Genomic DNA, 20,301 nt, shown 5'->3' on the forward strand with positions numbered 1-20,301 from the left:
TAAGTAGTTAGTATGTCTGCTTCAGTGAAGAGTTTGTGGTTTTGCTTCTGGCTCATGCCTTCCTGTAAGGAGTTTGCATGTTCTCCCCATACTTGCATGGGTTTTCTTTGCATACTCCGGTTTTCCTCCCTCACTCCAAAACTATGCAAGGTAGGTATATTGAACATACTAAATTTACATTCAGTGTGATTATGAGTGTGAATGGTTGTTCACCTATAAACCTGTGGTGGACTGGTAACCCATTGAAGATGTAGCTGACCCGCAGCCCAAAGACAGCTCAGATGGCTCAAGTAGGCTCATCCCATATTGCAGTCAAGCTATATACAGTACACATATTATTACATCATCTGAAGCTGCCTCGAATAGCCCGGAGTTTCTCATCTCGTACGTCATTTCACGGACGAGTTACATGAAAGAACAAAGCAACCAATCACAATCCAAACACCTTGCTGAACACTATGCATACTGTACAAACATGCTGTTTCTCACCTCATGACAGGCAGAGCATCATGTCATCAGAACATCAGTTCTGATCCAAATGTAATTCAGAGGCAGTTCTAATGTATCTTCCTTTAACAAGTCTGTTTTTACTTTTAATTGAATGTACTCTCTTGGGTAGTAATGTAAATTGTGTCATGACACTGTTCCATGTTTTGTTTACAAATATGCACGCCCCTCCCCTCCCACCACAGACAGCTAAAGTTTAAAAGAAAAGGTAAACGTTTTGAAATGCCTTTTTGAGTACTCGTGCAGTCCAATAATGGATTTAATAAATTATTCAAATCCAATGTTTTGATCCCTCCTCAACGTCGTCACTTGTGACGCTTGCCTTCTATTGTTGGCATGAGACATTCAAATATCCACTTGTATGCTTGTTTATCTTGGATGAAATGTAAATCAAATATAAGGAATGAAACATGAGACCTGAAAATAAAGAGATCGAGTGTTTCAATACAAATCCAGTTTCCCTGGGCAGCATATTTGGAAAGACTTCTAAGTCGGGGAATCAACAAATCTGTGTTGAACCATTAAAATGTCATCAAAATTAATTTTCTTAATGTGGCCAAATGCATGTTAGATATATCCGTCATAAAACCTTCGGGTCACCACTAGGCCACACCAAATGGCAAATCACGTTTTAATTGACGTTTAAATATTTTATTTAAAACGTCCATTGCAATAACTTACCATTAGAAACCACACAGGCGCACATAGCAACATTAAAACAAGCAAACATAGACTGATGATGACACAAGAATGAACTAAGCTGAAAGGAAAAGTTGTTTTGAACCATTTTTGGCCAATTTCATCTATTGAGATGTTAAACTTCCTCAGATTTTAAGTATTCAAATCTCTGATGATGTCCTTACCTGCTACTGGAATTTACTCTTAAGTGGTTAGTTAACTTAAATTCAATTCCCTTTTCCTAAGGTAGTGGTTGCTATGGACATTTGAAAGATAAATGCTTCAAAACTTTAAACACACTTTTCTCAAAACTAGGGATTTCAACCTGGCAACATTCAATGTGCTGTAACTTCTTCAGCTTTTTTTTTTTTAACCCAAATTTCATAATTTGCGTATTTAACCATCTCAGGAAAATTTAACCACTAGCTGTAAAAAACTACAAAATTGTCATTGTATACTCTCAATGTTATCAAAGTATATCAGTGAAGTGTTATAACAGATTTAACAAGTCAAGTTATATTAATGTTTGAGTGAAATGTAAAGCTTTTCAAACCACGCATAAAGCGTTTAAATCAGGGTTTAGTTTCCAGACAACATCTTGATGTGACTCATATGGTTGCTTTGTTAGACTCTGGGCAGTTCTTTAAAAAAAAAAAAAAACAGGCCTGCACTGCTTCCAGATGTGGTCAGGAACAAAACATCTGTGTGAACATGAACGGTGAACACCCAGCACACTATGCCTGCAGCATACCACAACTTTTGTCGCATACTGCGCATGTGGTGCATAAGCCCGATGGGGTTTTTTTGTTTTTTGGTGCACACATACATTCTCAAGGTGAGCGTATATCATATACATACAATACTTGTAACTCTCAATAAACTGACAATAAACTGTTACTCATCTAAATAGGGACACACACATTAAAGGTAAAAGTGTTTTGTGTGACGGTGTGTGTGACTTTATATTTGACTGTAACACAGGAAGGGCTTCCTGTGTCCCAGTAATAAGCTTATTGCTCTACTTTTTACTCATGGGCAGTTGGCGTTTTCTTTATTCAAAAGTGTACATATTTCAGTTGAAGCCCTAAACAAAATGGACTCTGGGTGTGTTCGGCTATCGCTGTCTCGCTGCATCGGGAGTATCATAAGCCATCATTTGTCCAATGACGGCATTTGCAGAGATTTTATTGGCCCCATGTTATTTTATGTTATGAGGAGTATGCATAGCATTTATCAGATTTTTATGTACATTCGAAAACATTGTGTTGAGTCTTGTGAGGGCAAAATGATTTCATTTTGAAGTAAAGCTGTGAATGAATTGCGGATAGATTGTAGACCCTAATTGTCCGGCTGCTGGCATTGACCTCATCACCAATGTTGATACACCCAATTGTTCTCCAAATGGATCACTGGAGATGCTCTGTTTGCAATTACATGTTTGACATTCTGACCAAACTTGATTCATGTCTCTTCACTATAGAGGAAGCTCAGCTGGGACACATGCACTATATCTCTTGGGCTCTCTGGCTGGATATGATGAGCGGAAGTAGGGACCGTTGAAGTCAAGGGAAACAGCCCAACTGACTAGGGGTGTGGACAGTTCACACACCCTGAGAAAAAGAGAGCGAGGAGGGTATATAAAGAACCACAGCGCAAGGCAAACGTCATCCTGATCTTCCGACTCGCTTAGTCAGACCACAGCAAACAGCCATTACCCTGCCCCTCTTCTCAATCCGCACGCACCCCCACCCAGTCTAACCATGTGGAGGATGAACGGCATTGCTATCGTCCTGGTCTTCTGCGCATTACTTCAATGTGGTAAGTGACTGTTTATAACTTCTTAGTTAGGCATGTAGCTTTCTTATTTTACTTATCTTAACATTTTTTTCAGTCCTTCTTGTCATTCATGCAAGTGAGTTTTTGGACTGTTCTCGGTGTCGCTTGTAGAAACACACTTAAGCCCATTCATTCTCATTCATGTAAAGAGATCAACAAAGTAGGACGTAGGAAGTTTTTTGACTGGAGGTTTGGTGGGTTACACAATAGGATGAAGGTGTTTGGCAGCATGGCATAATGTTGGCTCCAGACACAAAGAGTCTGCTCAGGAACAGAAAGTTGCAGTTGAGAATCGTTATGCCTTGTATCCTGTTGCGCCCCGTGGCGCGTGCTTGTGGCATGTGTGCGCCTAATGCTAATTGCATGGGGCCAATAATGCATGGCTTACTCGCCGCGGCCGCCACCAAATTTCAACTTGTTGAGTCCAGGTTCAATGGCTTTCACAGTGTGAAATTTGGCTTGTCTTTGATCGGTTTGCCAGAGAGACGAAAATAGCTCAGGCGCAACTTTGAAAAGAGGAAAGAGGGCGAGATGGTTGAACATGCTCCTCATTTGCTGCTTAATGAGGTCGACTGTCCACATCAGCTGCGTAATGAGGTCGACTGTCCACATCAGCCGCTCATTAGATGTTAATTCAGTCTACAGGAACGTGCAAATTCAGTTACATTATTCACTCCCAGCCCAGTTAAATGGGATCTTTGATGTCCACAGCCATCAATGGCAGTGCAGGAGTTACTGTCTGCACTCCTCAAAATAGCTTGTTTGCTACCTCTGACATGAAGGCTAACCATTCACAAAGCTAATGAGGCATTTTCATTGACATTCCATCCTTAATTTTCATTACATAAATGAAAATATTGCATGGCCTGGGCTATCATGTGGCTCTGGTGGGAAATCTGACATTTGCCGGGCAGACTCTTTTCTCTCATTCTCATATTTGCAATTGTCTGTTAATTGTGCTTTCTGTGGGCTGAAGAGGATTCCTTTCAGAAGCTAGCCTCCATTCTTCAGTAGTGCTATGGTCACACAGACTTGAAACATTGTTGACACTGATGTTTATTTGGCAGCGCAGTGTGATTATGCAGTGCATGTGACGTGAAAAAAAACATAATTAAAAGTGTTTCACTGCTATCAACTAAAGTGCTGATTGCAAAGTATGAAGGCCAGCTTAGTGCTTGACGTCAGAGGTTGACGTGAAGTGAAGTTAAGTGACTTTGCGCATCTTGCTCTTAGCATGGAACTGCTGCAAATCAGTAGGTTTAATTGAATCCACATTAAATTTAGTAGCAGTGATGTCATCAGCTCCTCAAGGGCGAGGCAGCTGATCAGTCCATTTTGAACACCGCTTGTTGTATTCGCACAAACAAGCGGAGCGCTTGCAGCTCTTTGACTGAGTAAACCACTAAGTACAATCAGAAAACAAAATTATGCAGATGAAAGTGAAACCGGTCACAAAAAACAAACTCCCAATTCCAGTGTGGTGCCACATCTGCAGTTGAAGACATTTTAGACTTCTTGAAAACAACAAGGACCGTGACAGGACAATGCAAGAAAAACATAATTACTAAGCGTTACTTTGTTTACTAGCAAAAATTTGACTGCAGCTCAAGTGGGCATTACTTAGGCAGCGTGAAAATACTACAAAGGAAAATGATGGCAGTTTTGGATGATGTCATTTGACCCCTCCTTCAGCGCTACATTTTTCAGGGGGAAAACCCAAACTGTTCAAGACTGTGGGGGTGAGTTATTATACCTCCCTTTTGCTTGTCATCTTTAATGGTTCTCACCTTGATCAAGTCAAGGTCAAAGGAGCCTGTGACAATCAAGTTTAAAATGAACCATTCCACACACTAAGATATCAGCTCAGAGTTGGGAGTTTCCCAAGTTTGCAGTGCATGTGATCCCGACAGCATGACCTTGCCAGTGATCAGTATGCCCTTTGTGCACGGAATGTGTATCACGTGACCATGCAAGATGGTGTAAACTATGGAGACTCAGATGCAGAGGTGGGCATCTGACATTCTTTTTGCCCGTCTGTCAGTCGTCGGTGCACCGCCCTCGCTTCTGTCAAATGGTCTGCCATTTTTTTCACGCTGAAAATTGTTATCGTCGGTCCGCCAGACAACCACGGGTGCGTCGCTTGTTTCCGTCATCAATTCCCCGTAAACAAGCGCCAATTTTTCTTAAACTCTGTTGTTTAACCGACACATAAAATTAATCAAATGTCTGTAAAAATAGCATTGTACAGCATCCTCTATAGCTTAGCCATTAACAAAGTTAAAAATGCATTAGTAACTTCAGCCAGATAAAATTTCCCTCAGCAATTTTTCCAATAAGCGTACAATATAGTGCCTCACATTTATCATAGGGTATTTTTTGTTTTTAGTATGAAAATGTCCCCACATAACTTGAAGTGAATTAACAAGAAAGCAATTTATCTGTTTTCTGAGTTTGATCATGTGATGTTCTCAAGCTGAGTTGTGATCATCAGTTGTGGTCATTACCAGAACTCTGAGCAACTGTGATGTCATTTCACTCAGCAGCAAGTGACAATTGATGTTCCATAAATGCAATATTAATCATAATGCCGTGTTTAGACTAGTGGGGCCACATATAACATGATATTGCATAGAGGATTTGGGGGTTGACTAAACCTCCCCTTCAAAGAAGAAGGATCAGATCAACACGGGGTGTGAAGTGTAAAGCACATTGCACCGGCTTGTCAAGCAGCCCGTGTCACATGCTGAAGTCTGTCAAGACAAGGGTGAAAAAAACGTGAGGAATGTGATCTAAAGATTTTCTTCATTCTTTCTTTCATTGAGGAAAGGTTCTCTCATTCTGATAAAACTGCCTCACCGATTAGCTTTAGATGAGCACTATGCATTTTCTTACCTCATTGTACAGTATAAGATGCACATAACTCTGTTTCTTTTCGTTTTATACTTGAAGAAGAGGACCGGGGACGCTTAGCAAACATGATGTGGTAAAAAGTATCAACATGCAGTACCCAACAAAAGTTTTGAAAACAAATCAAATAGTCTCAAAGACATGAAGAGGTCAGGAATGTGAAATGATTACTTTTGATCAAAAGTCATTGCATATCACAAAGCATCATCCACATCATATAAAAGTGATCAAGAAAATATCAAGACGAACAAAGCTGGGCAAAAACTCTACTGAAGGGCGTGGTTCCGTTGCATAAGTCTTGGCAGATGACGGTCTTAAGTCAGGCAAGTGTGTGAGTTCACTTGGCCCCTAACTTACAGCATGATCTCGCAAAGTAATTAAATGTGGAGCCTGCACGCCGTCACTGTGCCAATTACCCACAGCCATCGCATGCAGCAAGCTGAAGGCATTAAGACTCAAAACCAATAAACCGAGTGGTTCCTGCCGACAGTGTCCAATCTATGGCCTCATCTTCCAGCCGTTGTAGATATGCCATTACGTTCAAGGTGTGCAAGCTCCATCCTAGAGAGAGGAAAAAAATAAGACCTCCACCGTAACCAGCTCAATGGCCATCCAAGAAAGGAAGCTTACTTTGAGAAGTAAATCATCTAGCAACAACGTTTACCATGTGAAACAGTCCTAATGAATAGCAGACTGAGCGATAACGGTTCAACTTTCCTGTTCCAATTACTGCAGTTCTGGTGAGCCTCATTGTTCTTTGTGCTCCAAGCACCCTGCAGCACAACCACATGATTTAAGCAGTGTAAAGAAAAATAGAAAGCAAAACATCCTTCTCATCTCGTGTTTCTCCTCAACTTTGAGAGCGCAATTTGATGGGAGAGGCCACACCCAGGCTGCGCTTGCAGTCAGCCATAGTTAATGGGCAGCAAAACAACAGTTTAGACACATGGCATTTCGACTTTGCGGTGACTTTTTCTGAAGGCGCAACAGGCCAACTCACATCAATTTAAAAAGTAGGGCAAACAAGGCAGGGTTATCTCAACATAGTGGGGGGGGGGGGGGGGGGGGGGGGGGGGTTTAATGAGACTGACCCGGCACTTTTTGCTGCCCTCTGTAATCATTGTTCTGTGAAAGTATAGTGCTACCTGCATTTGCTTTCCCGATGTCGACACAAGGTTCCCACAATATAAACGCTCACTGTACTACCTCCATATGTGTTTTGGTAAGTTTTTCTCTGTTGTTTTTTTCTTTTTTTCCCCCTTGTATTAGCTTGAGGGCCACAATCATAACACAGCCTGATGGTTCAGTGTTATGGGATCTGTGAGTCTTTTTACAACCTTCACCTCCCCCGCCTCCCCAACTTAAGGGCAGCAACTGGCGGACACAGCTAGCGTTTTCACTTTCTTATCTTCTGACAAAGTGGACAGATTAGTTTGGAAACACAGGTTTTGAATTACACCAAATGTGTCAATTATGTATTGAATAACGACACCACGGTCACTTTACTTTCATACTTCTTGGGGGTTCCTTAAAAGGCCATATTTTAGCAAAACCTTGCTATGAAATTACAGTCAAATGAAATAAAAAGAGACACTTGAGAAGATCACATATCGCAGCAGGACAACAATGTTCTCTCTCATTTTCTGATGTAAGTATTTGTTTGCCTGGCGGAAATGTTATAAATGGCACAGTCAACAGTGATGAACAATTTTTTGACACATATCTTGGCTCCAAACGCACAATCGCCTGTACGCATGTGCACGGGTGAGCATTATCAGTTGTCCGCATTGTGTTCACCTCTGCAGGTCAATTCATGGCTGTGGGAGTCCTGTGACAGGCACATCCTGGAGGATGTGCATGAATACATTCCAAAACATGTTGTTATTAATTCCTTTCATTCACCCCCTCCAACTCCAAACGCTCTTCTGTTTGGTTTAAAAACACCAGAGGTGTGGACTGGGTGGAAAAGTCAACTTTTACCACCCTTCTATGTGGGAACAAAAACAATTATCAATTGAAGTACTCCAGTGGTGCTCGAGTATTGAATTCTTTGAAGGAAAGTGTAGTTTTTTTTTTTTTAATTGTGCCCCAAGATGTGGCGTAGTGTGATATTACAGGAGAGCGTAGGGTAACGGGGCCGCCATGACCACCCTCAAAAATATCTCAGGTAACCAGTTCAAAGGTCAACTGCTGTTTATGCTAATTGTGTCAATAGAGAATATCTCCTGTCTAGGGAAATAGCTGCATAAAGTGTCTTCACATGATAATTGTCATCTGGGGTAAAAAAAAAAAAAAAAAGTTTTTTCATGAAGAGCATAGAATTTTTCTTCACTTACCATGCATTCCTAGAGAGGAATTGTTTGAAAACTGTTTATTCATATTTTTTTTTTTTTTTGGAAGACACATCAAGCAGATAACACCCACTTGCAGTGACCAAAAGATAATTGTTATACATTTGGGACGTTTATGTTGTGGTCAGCATAGTCTTTCTGGCTGAAGCTAACCAATGACCATTTTGGAGAGTAGTGGCTTGTTCAAAGGGCAAGTTCAAAAAGAGCCAGACATGCAGTGGTTGCAGCCACTCAAATGAGATGAATTGTAGATTCTTGCTGATTTATAGTACCAGACAAAAGTTTGGATACACCCTCGATTTCAGTGTTTTTTTTTTTCCCATTACTGTCCTAATTTGAAGATTAATATTTAGAATGGAGCTCTGAGTTCGAAAGGAAAACTACATTGGTCATCAGGAAAAATGGCATCCAATCCTAATTTGTTCACACCTGCTTTATAAGAGCAAGCTTTAACAGCTGTAAGAGTCTACTAAACTTTCTATCGAAGACGCCGTGGCCGCAGCCATGTTCGCTCCTGGAGACCGAGCCGTGGCGTGGAATCACGGATGCAATGCCAAGAGTATGGGTGCCTCAATAATTAGAGAAAAACAGGCAAGTACTACTATTGCGTGATTAGACCCATTAAACCTAGTAAAATGACACAGGCATGAAGAATAGTCACTTTTAACAATGACAACAACGATGTCAGATCACTGGGTGGGCCAAGGAATGGCACTGTCAATAACTTGGTGTTACATCCATTCCCAAAGTCAGCGTCCTTTAAAAGTAACTCAAGTGATTTTGGCCAAACTGTTTTGGCAACTACGGGGTGAGACACCAAAAATGGAATGCCAACTATTCATCAAACTTTACGATTATGCTCCCTTTACCCATCAAGACCTCTATTTGGAATACCCGGAGGTACACTTTAAGCCACCGAGGTTACAATGAAATGTTTGTGGTATTATTTGCAAAACAAAAAATGTTACTGAAAACAGTGTTTTGTGATTTAGATTCCACAAAGATAACAGCTATGCATGCCCTATTATTTTCTCGACAATCCTTATGTTATGGATGATGTTTTATGGCGTTGAATGACTTTCAATTTAAGGCTATGCATTCTAAAAAAAAATAATGGCATGTATTTTTTTTTTCCTCTCTTAAGTGTTTGAGGCCCCTCGAGGCTTCACTTGTTTGCACTTTTTGGTCATTTGATACTCGAAAAAGCCAAGATGAAAAGCTCATTGAAGTGACCTTGATGGTTGTATACAATCAATTCCTGACTTTGTGGAAGAGGTTTTTGCAAGCAGACAATTAAAGGTTGTGTCACTGGTCTCATCTGGACATCTGGACATCAACGCGGGTGTGGCAAAGCAAAGAGAGTCAGGGAGTTGTCGCTATATTGTCAGGGTGGAGGTCCAATACAAAATCCTTAAGGCTGCTGACTCTTCCCATTTGTGTATGAAGTCACAGCTTTCTCTGTTTTCAGAAGAGCCAACTGACATAAAAGGGAGGACTGCTGCCTCACCTTGCCCTCGCTTAACTCCTCCAATGCCCACTGAGAGTCGGCCTTGACACCGCCTGCAAAATGACGCCGTGTCTCCTAATCTGTTTCACCATATTTTTAATCAGGTGTGACAGTTGTTTTTGCTGGAATTTCAATGAGGTTTTCCGCTCTGGATTCATGTGCTAGGGTAGCAGATTTAAGGACGGTAAGAACGATAGTACATGTTGGATGGTGAACAGAAAAACCTGGGCATGTCATCTAATAGTGTGATTAATATCCAAGTTTGTCATGCTAGCTAACTATTTTACTCCTTTTACCATATAAACTTGTAGGACACAATTATGTTTTGACTAATGTGGTACCGTTTGCAACGGGAATCTACTTTACTTTATTCGGTTGTGGGCACAGAGCTGGACAGTCTGACAACTGTGGCTGAGCGACGAGCGCTAAACAAGCTGCTATCAATCATGGACAATCCAACACATCCACTACACAGCATCATCCACAGACAGAGGAGCTGCTTCAGTGACAGATTGCTGTCACTGTCCTGCTCCACGGACAGGCTGAGGAGATCATTCCTCCCCCATGCCATGAGGCTCTTCAACTCCACCCGGGGCAGTAAAAGCTCACATTAAACTCAAAACCTCATACTCTGCACTGCACTATTCACTTTATACAAGCACCTTAATTATACTTGCACTAGACTCCAACGATTCACACTATTCTGTTTACACTGTTAACAAGCACCTTAAGGATACTTCTGTACTGGACTTATGTGTATCTTGTGTATTTTATTTCTCATACTTTATATCTCGACTTGAGGATACTGCTGGAAATGTGAATTTCCCTACGGGGATGAATAAAGTATCTATCTATCTATCTATCTATCTATCTACACTTCATTTACATCAAGTATCTGCTCTGTTTTGGGATTGGAGCTCAAATGCAACACTAATGCTTTTAAAACATCTTTAAAGCACTTTACTCTTATTTCAGAAGGATCTATTTTAATTCATTATTGTTAGTTGGGCTTTTAAGTGGCCATTTGGATCAAAAAGGTATCGAAGAGCTTAACAGTGTCTGTGGGCCACACACCAGCATTGTTTAGTCCTGTTGCACTGAACCTTGCAGGGTTTATCCCACTGGCACACACCATCTGGCTTAGTGTGAAAGCAGCAGTCTAACACTCACGCTACAACGAATGTACAATCACTCCAATATTGCAATGATTTTTTATGACAAAAAAAAAAAGCAGCATGAAAGCCTCCACATGCTTACATGATTTTATATTGCACCCTCTCTTCTAATTTCGGTCTATGGCATGCCACATCAAAAGGGGAACACCAGACTGGGAGCTTCATGGGGCTACATGAACACAACATGCTACCAACACACTAGTTAGGCTATCTTCAAAATAAAACCCAAATAATGCCTGGATGTTAACGCAATTGCCTAAGCAAGCAAGCATTCTGTAACTACCCACAGCAACACACTCCCATAAAAGAATCCTATTCAGTCGCTTATCAAGGATGTTAAGCAACCGCTAGTCAGTTACACTGTCATTGTACGATACAGCACAAGTCCCTGTGAGCAGTTAATGTGAGGATGAGGATGGTGCATTCAAATGCAATCGGAGAATTCAGACCTGACTGAAAAAAGGCCATTGACGCATAAAACGTTAATAGCTGTAATTATCAATAATTATTTATGGTGTCAATATGCATTACATGTCTTTACATGCGTTTACATTATTTTCATGATCATTATTGGCTTCCCTGTGACCCTGAGCATGACACGGGGTATTGAAAACATATAGATGAAAGCCAGAGGGCCTGTTAACACATATCACTTGCAATTTTTATATGTCAGTGTGGTAGCAATGATTCGGCAAAGATAAATCTGTTTGTTCATTGGAGGAAAAAAAAACCATCTATCCATAATGTTTGCGTTACCCAATACAATCCTTGTGTTACTTTAAACATTGCCCATATGACGCACTGATAGTCAGAGGTTATTACCCTCTTCATTTGCACAGGTACAACACTCGGGCCAGACTTGTGAGTTTTGGTTTAGCGCGCCAAGCTGTTCAAACCATCGGTTTACAAACAATCAAGTTTACATTGTCTCAGACGTGTGCCTCCCGTGCCCAAGTCTGTCATTCAAGCCGAGCTTTAAAGCTTCTCCTCCTCCTTGAAATTTCCAGATGGTGTGATGGGCCAAGACGATGGAACGGATCCACCAGCAATTGATCCGGCCGCCACTGCCGCTGATGACTGTAGGTGTCCGAATGCAGAATCAAGAAAAACTACAATGTCATTCGAAGCAAATTCATATGAACGTGCTTTCTATTGGTTCCAAATTTTAATAGATTTCATATGGTACAGTAGATGAGCCAATATTAATTGACTTTATCTGTATGTGTAGCCTCAGTCACTCCCGATGTAAGTGACTCAGTTGCCCAACCAAAGACCACCGTTGCTCCAGAATCAGGTCTACCTCCAGTCGCTGAAGAAGATTCGGACGCACCCGCTGAAGATAGTCAACCCCCAGAGAATAATTCACCCAGTGCCGACAACCAGGAAGGTGGAGCCTCGGGCACCACGGTTGGCCCCGGTATCGCCAGCGATGATGGCCCACTAATGGTGGAGTCAATAGATTATTCCAGTGCCGGTCCAAGAAAGGTAAACCCGTTTCTGAAAAAGATGTGTGTATAACATTGGAAAATGATGAAAAAGGCACTATATATAATGTCGCTTTCTGTCTCCGCAGCCCGTGGTGGAGTGTGTCGGGAAGGAGGAGATTGAAGAGAGTAAAGCTGTCAAGTTTCTGGTCTCCAAAACTGCCTGTGTGGGTACACCACACTCATTTCTTTTGCAATGTAACTTAAAGGCAAAAGCGGCTAACAGGAATCTGTCATATCACATGTGTTTTTTTCATTCGTTGAAACCATTTTACAAGTAATCCAACACTTAACGCAACTCATTTTTCATTTCTAGAGCACTTTAAAAATAACTACAATTGCATACAAAGGGCTGTTCATGATGTAAAAATCAAACAAATTGCTAAAACAGTCAATTAATGACCGGAACAAGCAAATACAGAAAAAAGCTATGCTTTTAATTTGCAAGGATTCCAAACACTTTATTAATACAGACGTAGCAGACTTGAAGCTAACTTGAAATGCTCTCGGTTCAGTCGCTTTTAGGTGTCAAATCTGGTGATGTTCACTGAAAACAGAAACGCTTGTTAACCCTCTTGAGACAGTTTTTTTTTTTTTTTCTTGTTTTTGGTTGACCAAAACCTTACCAACATAATCCAGCGAGCAGTTGTTGGCAGACATTTTAGGAACAATTGATTGTGCTATCTGATGACATTTTGAGTGAATTCTAGTCATATGCATCTGCAAATTACTGAACTATTCAGGATGAAGGGCATTTTTCAAATGAGGTGTGCGAGTCCAGGTGCATGGACGTGAACAGTTGACCCCCATTTGGGCTTTTACTGTAACATTCACAAGGCTGAATCCAAGGCCATCTGAGGAAGTCATCTGCTGTACTCAACGCTAAACACGGACTAAGCTGCCAAAGAATGGTTTGTTTGTATAGTAAAAGAAGATTGGATGAGTGACTTTACTCCAGAAATGATTGCTCTGGACCTCTTAAACAATAAATCCTGGCCATAATGCAATGCATCAGTGGCTTATGGAACCTCTTGAACTTCCAATTCCAAACCAACCGTTGACTCCGGTTGGCCACACAAGGCCAAGATGAGTGCAAGAGACACGTGCTGTGACGTGACGCAGACAGTTGGAGAAGAGCACAGCTTCCATGGGAGTGATTGCGTATGACAGATTCAGCCCTCTTGAGTTTTTCCCCTCCCGCCTCCAAAAATCTGGACTGTGCAGCTGCAGGCTCCATCCCAATTAAATGTGAGTCGGGGTTTGCTCACAAACCTCCAGGGAACAAAGAGAAATGCCTGGATCGCATTAGAGAAATGACAAGTGATCCCAAGTCTTCGTTGCGCAACGAGGTGATATCATCATTCAGTACTAGGCGGGGGAAAGTAAAAAAGGATTTCATACAGCTGCGGTTTACTTGTATGACGCACAGAAATGCCGTTGTACTCTGAGAACGTTCCGGAAATGACATTTTTCTTTCAGCCCCTAAACCCCACCCTGAATAGCAAATGTTCATATTTTATTTTAAAGAAGTTGTTTGCGCAAATAGGGAGTGACTACCAAGGGGGAAAGGTTCATAGGTAGAAGAACAGCCTTTTATTTAATCTGTGATTTTGTTTATGTATTCTCAGGATGACACGAAGCAAGTCATTGAAGATAGCAGTATCCGGTGCTACAGTGAAAAGTGTCATATCAAAATCTACCAGGAGGGAAATAACGTACAAATGGTCAGGGATGATGGTTGGTATTGATGGGATGAACAACAGACTAAACAATATTAATTTTTCATATTTTTGGTAATCATTACTGATGAGTAAAATCTGTTTCTCACCCCTTGTGCAGCTAAACCAAATACTCTGGTTGAAGTCCTCAAGGGAGAATTGAAAGACAAGGTAAGAAGGCGTAATATCCATCCATTTCTAGAGCCGCTTATCCGCACAAGGGTGGCTGGTGCCTATCCCAGGTGACTGTGGGCTGTAGGGGGACACACCCGGAACTGGTTGCCAGCCAATTGCAGGGCACACAGAGACGAACAATCGTTCATGCACCCAATCACACCTAAGGACAATTTAGTGTGTCCAATAAACCTGCCACGCATGTTTTTGGAGTGCGGGAGGAAGCCCAAGCGCCCGGAGAAAACCCGAGCTCGGGGAGTGCATGCAAACTCCACACGGGAAGGCCGGAGCGAGGTGGATTTGAACTCAGGTCCCTGAACTCTGACCTCTAACCACTGCACCACCCAGCCACTGGGTGCAATATGCATTGAGGGACCAACTTTGACTTCAAAGTTGTGTTTTTAACCTTGTAAAACAAGTCCATGATGTCCGGGGTCCAATTCTTGGCCATATAACCCAGATCGTGATGGGATTAGTTTGTTAGTACAAGAATGATTTTGGATGGTAACCACCAGTATTTTGTGGAGGTTTTTGGCGGTACTGTAACACTTGTAGTTTTCAACGGATTTTCCTTGCTGCATATGTTTCTTCTTCAACACACCAAAACAATATTCACTTCTGTGTTTGCAGCTGGGAGTGACAAATTTGGAGGCGCCACTGTCTTCATCATCGTCCTCCTCAGGCCGCTCTGTATTTGTGGGGATTCTCGTCACGGGTCTGCTGGTTGCGGCAGCCGTTGTTGCTGGATACTGCAAATGTCAACGCCGAACTGATAGCAAGGGCGTCAAGCTGGTGAGTTCTTTGATGTTTTCCCAGTGGACATAGCATCAAATGTCTTTTTGTGTGGTTTATTTATATATTTATTTTTCTTAGTAGAACACACCTCTATTATCGCATGTATAAATGTCCGCCTAGTGATCAGGACGCACAATGTAAAACAGGTTTTCCCAAACTTTATTGGGCCAAGGTACATATTTCACATCAGAAGAAAATCCCAGCCCACCACTAAGCAACATTATTTACAATAAGTGGGTAGAGAGGTCAATTATGTATCTTCCGTCATCCAGCGGAAAAGTGGATTTAATTGTTCTGCCCTTAACTATATGTGTTTGACATAAACCAAATAACTAATCCTTTAACATGTAAATAATAATCATGAAAAAAATAACATTTGCGAATCACCGGTCTAAAGAAAGAGTTTCCACAGTGAAATTGCATCCTCAAGTAGTTGAGAACCGACCATAACGTTAGGAACGTTGTTGGACAAAGATTTTATATAGGGTTAGGGTCAGCTGCTTTTTTCAAATGGAATAAGGAGATGGTTATATTAGGGCTTATCTGAAAACCTGGAAATAGTCCCCATTATAAAAGTGTTTAAATACTGAATAGAATTTTTTTTTTTTTTTTTTGCTTTCAACACATTCATCTTTTCAACTATCGGCTCTACCAATAGATATACAGTTTTTATTTTAGTGTGTTTTATGCTTCTTTTTTTTTTTGCTGGAACGACCGCCGCCCTTTTCCAGAGACTAACACAAAAATATGTATATTTTTCTCTCCAAAACAAGTTTTAAATTGGAATAATTGAGATAATTACATGTGTGTATTTGCAAGGTCACATAATACATAACGCACAACACCACCAAGTTCAATCCATTTTTATTTTTGGAGTAATAACAGTATTTCCAGAAAACTCACGCAACATCTGATCTTACTATTGATACAAAATTTAAAATTTTCATGTTTTATGCAGTTTTTGTCATATGCAAAAATCAAATGCAAAATATGTATTATTTCTCAGCCCGATCTTTTCAAAGCGTGATAATTATATTAAGGCCTACGGTGCATTGATTCGTAAGCAGGCTTCACATTGTGAGTTTTTTTGGTAACATTTTTTGGAGCAATTACAGCAGGAATTGTGAGTGCTGACCCACCAGTTTGATGATTGCGCTCTACTTGCAGGCAGAGGAGGCTTATCCAGTGGATCAGGAGAACCAGGGGAACACCCTCGTATCCGTGGCTCCGCTTACTCCCCCGACAGAAACCCAAGAGAAAGCCAACGTGAACGGGGAGTCCCCCGAAGCTGTCAAGACCGAGCCTCCTCCCACCAACGGCCACTCCGCCACCAAGACTGCAGACACCGAGTTGTGAAGCCCTCGTACCCTCACAAATCCGCACGCAAACACACAGTGACATGCACACAGACACGTTCATCCAAATCCACTTCAGCTCCAACTAGCTAGTTATCAGGGACGTTGACACGGCTATGGCCACCCATATTCCCTTCTGTGGCTTGGCCCCGCAACAAGCATCAGGAAAACTAGTCGAATAGCGACGAGAGTGACGACGGCGGACGTTGACGACGGCTTCGGCTCCTGACTTGTTGACGGCACCCGAGCTAGAGATGGGCGACGAGCGCTTATTCACATACTTTAGCGTGACTCACCCGCGACCGGGTCCCGTGAGGCAGCTTCGTACTGTCGACGCCCGTCAGACAGCGCGTCATCAAGTTTGGCGCTCCACCCTCCACTCGAACATATGACACACGCATGTGCCTCCATCGGCGACGAAGCTTTTATCATTCCCTTCAATTTGGGAGTATGCAGATGTGTGAATGTGTGTATCATGAGCCTTTCTGCTTTCTGCATGTATGCATAACTTCATGTGGTCTTTTTTTTTTTCCGCTATTGTAAACGTGTACAGGTTTCAGCCTCTTTTTTTTCTTCACCGTGACAGTCACAATGCCCACATGCCTTTGGAGGCAGGCTGGAGTTCACAAGATAAAACTGACTGTCTAAGACCTAACTTGGCAATTCTACTCATAAATGTTAGTTTCTATTCATTATACTGTACCGTGTATGCTAGGTTAGGTATGTTATATCAGTATTCTTATGAGCGCTGTGATGCAATTGTATTGTTTTTTTATGCTATTAGCAAGCCTGTTATTTTACTTCACTGTGCCAATTTCCACTTGAAAACATTGTTGTGTCATGTTCTTAAACATATTCCATTGACTCTTTAACAAGTTGACAAAGAATAAAATAAATGTTTTGTTTTTTTAACAACTTGTTGTTTTTTTGTTTGTTATCTGTGAAGCTGCTCTGTTAAGTGAAGGTTGGGCCAAAATAGCCACGGTCAAGAGAAGAATGTTCAAGTTTCACTCAAACAGGCTTAAACGTTAACTATCCCAGTGGTGATTTGTTTTAATAATGATTTGTCTCCTGCCAAATTAGTCACTTTAACAGAATTATTTTAGTATTATAACATGTTGTTCTTTGTATTGCTTTTTTAAGTATTGGACAAACAAGAAAAAAAAAAAAAACGCCATAAGAGTGGATGTAAAGGAGCACATGTACTCAAGACTCATAAAGTACTTGCATCACTTTTCTAACACGCTTGGTATTTCAAGTCCCCAAGCACGTAGGGTTTTACCAGCAGGCTTGTATAAGTGATGACATCACGTTACACTTAATTGTTTGGGCGGGGCAGTGACAAATCTCCACCAGCTGTGTTTTCTCCACACACACACGCACACACAACCACACACACACACACAAACATAGACACAAAATATACTCACCTTATTCCTTGGTTGTCCTAGCAGACATCACGGACACACTTGTGTTTTTTCTGCCAACGTCGCAGGTGTGGGACTTATTTCACATCCCGGGTGAATTTCAAGTCAACCGACCTTCACAGCTCAGGCAAGAGCTCAAGCACCACAACAAGGAGCACACTCGCACGAATAGACGCATTGCAGATCAGACGCCACATGGCTCGAATTTGAAAGGTGTAAATCCCCACGAACATGAACGAATGTGCAGTATGACCACATGCGACCTTAAGATGTGCGCCCTTGGGTCATCTCATGAGGCTCAACTCCACCCATATCAACGTTTGTGTCTCATTCCACTGGGTCAACCCTCATATTTGTGAAATGGCCCAATGGACTCAGGCCAAGCTTTGTCTTCAGCCGATCCACATTTCGGGATAAAGTGAAAATATTTTTCCATAGCAGTAGAGCAAAGCGAATGGCATGTGTGACATGTGATTCCATTCGATGAATTGTGGTTCTTTTCAAGGGAGGTGACAAGGGAAATGTTTAAACACCCCAACCATCTACTATGACATTATGTGTCTTTCCAAATGTTCTCAGTTGGAATATCATATCACAAGCCTGCATGGGTTCTCTCTCCCGGCACTCCGGCTTCCACGCTCCAAGAACATGCATTGGACATGGTATTGGACACACTAAATTGTCCTTCGGTGCGAATGGCGTGACTTAGGTGTGCATGAATGCTTGTTTGTTTCTGTGTGCCCTGCAATTGGCTGGCAACCAGTTCAGGCTGTTTTCTGCCTACTGCCCGAAGCCAGCTGGGATAAGCACCAGCGGGCCCTTGGGGATAAGCGGCTATAGAAAACGGAAGGATGGATGGTTTCATCAAATTGCACGTGCCTTGGAGTGTCTCTCAGATGTCTCGGTGCATCGTTGCAAATGATTTTGTACAGGTAGACTACAGTTAGCACAATCAGCCCACAATTAGCATATTTTACAAATAAATAAACCTTGTTGACGTATTACTTGATTGGCCGTCACATGGATGTTCTTTGTCAAAGCTTTTCGCAAAATCTGTTCAACTGTCATAACAAGTCAAGAACATAATACGATGATCACCACATGATTTCCTTGGATCATTTTATTTCAAGCTTGACGGCTTCATTAATTTTTTCTTTTCTGTTCCATTTTTGTTTCGTTTCATTTTTACATGTGGATAATATACATTTTGGGTTTTTTTATGTACATTGTTTTTTTTATGTACTCTACAGCAATTTATAGAAGTTACTTATGTGTGAATAAAAAGCTTTACATTTTCCTAGGCCGTATGATGCAGTGTGTAGGTGGTCAATTATTGAATCATGTAAAAGAGATTGAAATGGAAGCATGCGATGTGGAAAAGATGTCGATTGACATTGACAAAAGTTCACAGAAGGTCAAAGTTTATCTTCAAGCGGTATGGTGCAGTTTAAATTCATTGTAACATTTCTACCAAAAAAAAAAAGAAATAGAAAAAATTCAAATTCTTTGTGAATTGTGCGTGTAATTTTAACGTAAAAAACTTTCCTCGGTCTGAAAAGGGTTGGGTAAAAGTCTTATCCCTTCCAACAATTTTTCAGCAACGTCACAAAGGTCCCAAAGCTCAGTCCACGCTTCTGCCTCCACCCTTCTTGCTTTCTCTCCCTCTGGTCTCTGTCCAACCAGGCGTAGCCCATGTGGATCGGAATTTTTGATTATCAACAAAACTCAGCTGGTTCTTTTTTGTGTCCTGTCCCTCCCTTTAGAGTAGCAACAGCTGCCAAATACGTCATGTTTGGTCTCTGTGTGCCAAAGAAGGCCCCTTCTTAACTCATCTATGTTCAGATAACATTGGGGAAAAGTAAAGTGAGAGCAGGACCCCAGGGTTGGAAGGCGTGGTCACCTATGTCAGCCTCTTCCAGTTCATGCAGAGGCTATATGAAGGTTCCTTTGCATCCTATTAATACACTGGGACTTCAGAAGAAATTATTTGAAATATTGAATGAAAAACATTTCCTGTTTTTTTTTTTTTTTTTTTTAAATATGATCATGAAGGATTCTTGGTAATAACAATTTGATTAATAGTCCAAGATTTTATTTACACCTATCATTTTGTATCCATGGACACCAAAAATCAAATAAACAAACAAAAAAAAACAATCAAAAATGTGGTCGATATTACTGAACGTCTGTTTCCTGCACGTTGCTTGCATGCTGACATTTGTGCATTTTCAAACATCTGGAAGTGGAAACAATCTGGAAGGCATTGTGTCCTTTTTCCAGCTATCGCGAGCTGTCCCGGCACTCCCTGGACTTCATTCAACACCAATGATTATTTACTAAATGTGCTTTCTGCAGAAGATCCATCCATCTTTCCATCCATGTTCTAA

General features: G+C 41.4%; 1 protein-coding gene across 1 annotated transcript; it reads left to right on the forward strand.

Annotated features, from left to right (window-relative positions):
- Window positions 1–2,861: 2,861 nt before the first annotated feature.
- Window positions 2,862–17,402, forward strand: LOC148427701 (uncharacterized). The gene is made up of 8 exons (XM_088408977.1): window positions 2,862–3,003; window positions 11,969–12,040; window positions 12,190–12,446; window positions 12,535–12,612; window positions 14,074–14,182; window positions 14,285–14,334; window positions 14,968–15,129; window positions 16,300–17,402. The coding sequence occupies exons 1-8, from the start codon at window positions 2,946–2,948 to the stop codon at window positions 16,486–16,488; spliced, it is 975 nt and encodes a 324-aa protein (XP_088265103.1). The 5' UTR covers window positions 2,862–2,945; the 3' UTR covers window positions 16,489–17,402.
- The last annotated feature ends 2,899 nt before the right edge of the window (window positions 17,403–20,301 follow it).

This window comes from Hippichthys cyanospilos, chromosome 2 (genome assembly GCF_059441005.1).
Source record: "Hippichthys cyanospilos isolate Australia breed blue-spotted pipefish chromosome 2, RoL_Hcya_1.0, whole genome shotgun sequence".
Lineage (NCBI taxonomy): Eukaryota > Metazoa > Chordata > Actinopteri > Syngnathiformes > Syngnathidae > Hippichthys > Hippichthys cyanospilos.